The sequence below is a fragment of the Silene latifolia genome, chromosome 10, assembly GCF_048544455.1.
Source record: "Silene latifolia isolate original U9 population chromosome 10, ASM4854445v1, whole genome shotgun sequence".
Lineage (NCBI taxonomy): Eukaryota > Viridiplantae > Streptophyta > Magnoliopsida > Caryophyllales > Caryophyllaceae > Silene > Silene latifolia.
The window spans coordinates 11,201,587-11,208,260 of NC_133535.1; the positions used below are offsets into that span (position 1 = coordinate 11,201,587).

The 6,674-nt window shown below is 36.0% G+C and overlaps 1 protein-coding gene across 1 annotated transcript; it reads left to right on the forward strand.

The window, feature by feature from the left end:
• The first annotated feature begins 1,570 nt into the window (after positions 1 to 1,570).
• Positions 1,571 to 5,894, forward strand: LOC141605099 (AT-rich interactive domain-containing protein 1-like). The gene is made up of 3 exons (XM_074423737.1): positions 1,571 to 1,790; positions 2,126 to 3,165; positions 4,800 to 5,894. Exons 2-3 carry the CDS (start codon positions 2,149 to 2,151, stop codon positions 5,535 to 5,537), a joined length of 1,755 nt encoding a protein of 584 aa, XP_074279838.1. The 5' UTR covers positions 1,571 to 1,790; positions 2,126 to 2,148; the 3' UTR covers positions 5,538 to 5,894.
• Positions 5,895 to 6,674: the final 780 nt, after the last annotated feature.

Genomic DNA, 6,674 nt, shown 5'->3' on the forward strand with positions numbered 1-6,674 from the left:
GGTGAGTAATGTGATGAGTGGGTTAGTGATAGTGGTAGTAGAAGGGTAAGGGGATAGGGGATCTATTCCGTTGGGGGGGGGAGGGGTAAGTGAAGGAGTTAGTGTGCTCATGTGTCCGGAATATTGTATAACCGATTAGTTCTATGTGACTACAATGTTCTGTTAGGAGCCGCTTGTAGTCTGAGTCCTAAATGAGTTATGATTCGAGTAGTATTAGTCGGTCTTACAGGGTCAGACACTAGATGAGTTTTGGGCAATATTATAATTAATACTTCCTCCGTTCCATTGAATTGTTTACGTTTGCTTTTTGGGCACTATTCATAAGTGAGAAGAATTTTCAATACAATTTCTAATGTATAACATAAAAGATAGTCATGTGAGATCTTGTTTAAATTTTCTTACCGAGTGCATTATGAATATCAAATTTATATAATTTTTAATGATATGTAACTAAAGATATGAATAAAAAAAAACATTGGCATACGTACATAAAGCAAACGTAAACAATCATATGGAACGGAGGAAGTATAGATTAGTTATAAAGGTAATAAGAATAATTAAAGATTTCTATTAAACTTTCCTAATCCTAAATAGTTTAAGATTCTCCTTGAACTCCCTATATATAAAGATATAAAAGGAGATGTTTATAGATGAGTTTTTCTAAAGAGAAAACCTCAAGGAAGAAGGAAGGAAGAAAATTGCCCTTATATTTGTACTACCATACATACTCATATTGTGTGGATACCGGTTGAGGCGCAACACTTGAGGCGTTATTGTGAGATAGTTTTACAAATTACATTACTATTCAAGGAGCTGCGATTTTGGTTTTATTATACTTCTTATTATTAGCATATTATTGGAATTTTTCCGCATCTGAGTAAGTTTGCTAATCACCCCTTTTATTTAATCTTAACACTTAACATGCATGAGATCTTGGGAATTGTGTAATTCAAATCTATTGAAAATCGTTACAGATCCATCAATAAGGGCTACTGAGGGGTAAAGAGTTAAAGGGATTGGGGCCTTGGGGTTGAGAGAGAGGGGGGGGGGGGGGATTTAATTCCTTTTGTTTATGTCAAACAAACGCAAATAGAGAATTATTAACTTTGATTCTCTTACCCTTCGCTGAATACATCCAACCAAACAGCCCTTAAGTATTTGAAGTTATTTTAACGAGGTTAATTAAGTAAAATAACACATAGTTTAACAATAACAACTACTTATATGGACATTACTTTACCCCTTAAATGACCATCTTATCCTTCTAAAATTTAGGAGGTCCATACATATAAAGACATAATGGTAATTCAATATATAAAAACATTGCATACCCCACTTGCTTCCATTTCTTTCTTAATCTTTGTGTAAAAAACAAATGTAAAGAAATAAATGAAATATAAAAAGTATATAAAACCGTTTTACATAAGAATTTTTTGCTATAAATAAGCTAACTAATCTTATAATCTCATCTCAAAACTCTCTCTCTCTAACCAACCAACCAACCAAACCCCCCAACCCCTCTCTCCCTCAATAATCAACCCCTCTATAACTCTATTAGTTTCTTCTTTCCACCCCAATCCCAAATTCCCAATCTTTAGTACCCTAAGCTCCTAAAGTATCTAAAGTTTCTTACAAAGAAGTCTCAAAAAAAAGGGGGAAAAAAAAAAAATTAAAAAAAAACATTCAAATTAAGGCCTTGCCCTTTAATACATCATTTCTTTGATCAATCTATTCGAGTTCAATTTAGTGTAAGACCGTCTCTCATTGCTCGACCGATACCGATTTCTCAGGTACGTTTCTCTCACTACCAAGTAGCCCACCCCAGCAATTACTCCTCCGTATTCATGATTTTCTGGGATATTTCTGTGTCTTGTACGTCGTTTAAAAATATCTTAACCTCTCCCTTTATTTCCCTCGCTCTTTCACCTCCCTCCATAATTATTTATTTAATGACAGTTTTAAAGATGATTCATGTTAACCGACAACAAATCATTTTCGATTAAACCACCCCATCCCATGAAACTGAAATTCGACTTCGACCCAGTTAATTTTTTTGGATTTTATTACTAGGGTTATGTTTGCATGATTGATTTAACTAATTGATTGTTAGTAATTGTTGATTTAGGGTTTCAGTTCTGGAAGACATTCATGGCTGAGTGGTCGGAATTAGAGGACAATTCATGCTTAAATCAGTATAATGAGACAATTAAAAGCAAAGAATTGAAAATGCAGAGTTATTTTATTGAGCTTGTATCAGGGTTTTTAAGGGATTGTTATGGTAATTACTGTTTTAGGCCTTTACCACCTAGGTTAGGAAATGGGCAGTGTGTAGATTTGCTTAAATTGTACTTAGTTGTGAAACAGAAAGGTGGGTTTGAATTCATTTCTGAAAATAATTGGTGGGGTGAAGTGGGTTTGCAATGTGGATCGGTTTCGAGTTTCGGGTCTGCTTTTAAGTTGATCTATGCTCAGTATTTGAGTTCATTTGAGACATGGTTAGTTGAATTAGATAAGAAGACATTGGGTGAATTGGAGAAGGATTATGGAGCTTATGTGTCGGAAATTGGGGATATGAAAAGAAGGAGGGATGATTATTGTGTCTTTAATTTGGAGAAGAGTGGGATTAGTTTCATTGACTTAACGGACATGGATGTCGAAAATGAGAGTAAGGAATTGGATAGGGAGAAATTTGAGAAGGTGTTGGCGGTTTATGAGGGTTCAAATGAAGGGAATGAAAAGTGTTTGAAATCAAGAAATCGTATTCTGAATATTGCGGTGGATTCTAATAGTTGCATTGTAGAAGAGAATCATGGTCTTGAGAACACAAAGCAAGCCAAGAGCGAGATCAGTTCAGAAAACTCGGTTGCTTCTAAGAAGTGTTCGATAGAAATTGAAGAGGAGTTGATAAATGTGGATATTGGAGTATCAAAGGAGATTTCTAGTCACAAAAGAAAGCGAGATTGCTCTTCTGAAATGCTTCAATGGATGGCTAATGTTGCTAAAGAACCTACTGCCTCTATGATTGGCAAGACTCTTGAATGCTCTAGGTGGGCGCTGTATGGAAACCAAGCCTTATTAGCTCGAGAATCACTCTTTCTGAAAAAAATTCAACGTGATTGCGTTGGTCAAACTGGACGTTATAGTGCTGGTCAATATGGTTGTCAGGTAACTACTGATTATCTCTATACATGCTACATAGTTGTGAATTTGTTATATTTCTATCCTAATGTTTCAGCATTTTCATAGATGATTATTAATATCATGATATCTGAGCACGACTTTCAATGTGTGCGTATATATGGTTTTTTAGTTGAATGAATGGCTGTTTTCTCCCTCTAGGCCCGATATATTGCACAACGATTGAGTACTTTTACTGCCATTTTTGCATGACTGCCTCATTGTATAAGACGGCTTGGAAATTGTCCTCAATCCTCATCTAACCATTCTAAATTTCTGAATTATTTTTGTATGATTGTATATATAGTAGTATAAGGATGTATTTGGATACAAAAATGGAGGAAAAGGAAGGAGAATGGGATAAGGGAATTTTCTCTCTTAGGGTGTGTTTGGATTGAGTGATTTGGAGGGAAAAGAAAGGGAGGGAGAGTAGGGGATTTAAAATCCCTTGTTTGGATAGCAAATAAGGGTGGAGGGAAATGAAGGGGGAAAGATTTGGAGGGATCCATTTTCCCTCCTCCAAGGCAAATCAAAATCTCTCCACAATAGGCAAGATTTGGAAGGAAATTGTATCCAAACACCCACTCCCCATTTGCCCTCCCCTTCCCTTACCTCCCTTTCTCTTCCCTCCTTCCTCCTCCCCTCCCTTTCCCTCCACTTTCGCTATCCAAACACACCCTTAATCTTTCCTATGGTGGAATTTTTTTATTAGGCTTCAATAAGAAAAATGTATACCTCTGTTTCGCTCCCCTTCCATTTTCTTCCTACCCCTAGTTGATTTTCTCCCTTTCCCTCATCTTCCTTTTCCTTCAAACCCCTCAATCCAAACAAGCACTCCGGCCTTGTTTGGATACAATTTTACGAAGGAAAGGGATGGGAGGTGAATAAAGGGAAGAGAAAGGGAGGGGTAATGGCCAATGGAGTAGGCGTGTTTGAATACAATTTTTGTCCAAATCGTTCCTATATTGGAAGGATTTAGATTTGGGAGGGAAAATAGTTTCCTCCCCCCCCCATATTCTATTTGCTAACTAAAGGAAAGATTTTGTATCCCTCCCTCCCATGTCCTAATTCTCCATTCTAAACAAATTTTAGGGGATTGCTTGGGATGAGAGTAACTGTTAACATGGTTATAAAGTTGAAATGAACATGAAAATAAAATGGAGGATAGTGGTAGTGAATTAGTGATAATCTATGTTACTCGGCTATGTTATGAAAAATTTGCATATTTTTGGCTAAAAATGAGATGTCCAGCCTCCTCTTTATTTCTTCTTGTTTAAACTTTAAAGCTTTTTTTACTTTGACAATATTTACCTCCATTTCAAGCGAGCCCTAAGAGTTAAGTTAAAACACGTGAATTTGACTTTTGTGCTCTAATGCAAGTATTTATGGACTTGTGGACGAGTCATGTTTAAGACGTGGTTTCATAACTCAAAAGAGACCGACCAAATGTCCAAATTCTTGTGTTTCTTATTTAATCATCACAAATTCTTGTATGAGACGGTCCCACACAAAAATATTCCAAGAGTTTCATGGTTTGTCTCACCAAAAAGATTGTCTCATCCAAGTTCTTGTGATAATTATTTTGGTGCATTCACAGCTGACAGTAGGTTCATATGCTGCAGAAGAAGCAGAAAAGACATCCATTCTTGTTTAATCATTTTGAGAAGATGTTGACGAGTACTTGTTACCCTACTGAAGTTAATCCTATGCCTCCTAGGCAACAATTGGAAGCTCGACTTGACATACGCCCAACGCCCTCAATCTCCACCATCTGTCCACGTCCACTTTCACGACAACGAATTTCTCTTGGGATAGCAGATGTACCCAAATGGACTGGACTCACTATCGAAAGTGACCCCAAATGGTTGGGCACTCGAACCTGGCCATTGGAGAATGCTAAAAACAAGCAACCGATTGAAAGAGATCCAATTGGAAAGGGAAGAGTTGATGATTGTGGCTGTCAGTTTCCTGCCTCTGTAGAATGTGTCAAGTTCCATGTCTCTCAGAGACGAAAGAAGATAATGTTCGAGTTGCGTTCAGCATATTATGCCTGGAGTTTCGATAAGATGGGCGAGGATTGTAGCCTTTCTTGGACAATGGAGGAGGAGAAGAAATTTGGGAGGGTAATTAGGGAAAACCCTCGTTTCTCACAGAAGTGCTTTTGGGAACCAATGTGTAAGGCTATACCCCAAAAGAGATGGGATGACCAGGTTAAGTACTACTTTAATGTGTTTATCCTTCGTCGTAGGGCTTACCAGAATAGACACTACCCTAATGACATAGATAGTGATGACGATGAAACTGAATATCGGTCAACTAACAACTCTATCAGACTTGGAAAGTTAGGTGAGACAGTCTAGCCGAATTAACTCGAGATTTTGCACATATCACTACAGTTTTTTGATAGCAACAAAGGGAGGGTAGTTATCAGCCTACCATAAGACCCTTTTTCTTTTGGCAGCCGTAAAGTTAAGAAACTTCAAAATCGAGTCCCTCGACTTAAGAGTCGGAGGATCCTTCTGAGCCTTTTCTATGTTACTAAAATGACTGCAACCTGAAAAAAATGTATAGGTGAAGTGAAATTACAGTAGTGTATATGTTTTTGGTGTTATATCATGAGATCAATCATCTGAAGCTTCTTTCGTTTGTATACCAACATGGAATTGGTGAATCATCCACCAAAAGGCAGCAGCTTATGTCAGAATCTGTTGAAACTTTGAAAGTAGTCCTGTTAAACGGGTTATTCGGTTCGGTTTTAGATGGAGTTAAATTGGTCGGGTTATTCTTAGTATCGATTCCATTTTGATTTTGATTGGGGTTATTCGTTAGTAATCTTAATCAGTTTTTACTATTTTTCGGGGTGGTTGCAGATCGAGACGGGCCAATGATGGTCAAGTTAGTTTCGGGTCATAATTTTTTTGACTTCCGCGTCAATAAAATGGCTTAACGTTCATAATTTTTTTTACTATGAGCGTAGTAATTCAAAGTAGCCTTACTAAATAAAGAATTAACTAGGTAGTATCCCGCGCTTCGCGCGGCCTGTTTAAAAAATTTATGATTATAATTGAAGAAAAATAATATAATTTATATATGGCCTTCAATAGTTTCTCTTATAAATAATTTTTCCTCAAATTTATTTTTTTTAAGTTTAACTTCTATGTTTTAAAGTAAAATACATAACAATCTTAATAAAAACTTATAAGTGATAATTAATTATGCATGATCAACGTTTTATAATAAATTTGCGACTGGTGAAATATCATATTAATAAATAAAAAAATATTCGAATAATACAACAATCAACAATAAGTTCTAAAATTATATCATTTCACGATACTTTATGTTTCAAATCAATTAGTATTTGTTCAAAATGATGTGGACATAATTTTATGTAATTTTTAATTTTTTATGTATAACATGTGACATTTATCTATCAAACATATATGATTCAAACTCAACTTATTCAAATGTTTTGATTGTGTCTTGCATGTGATATG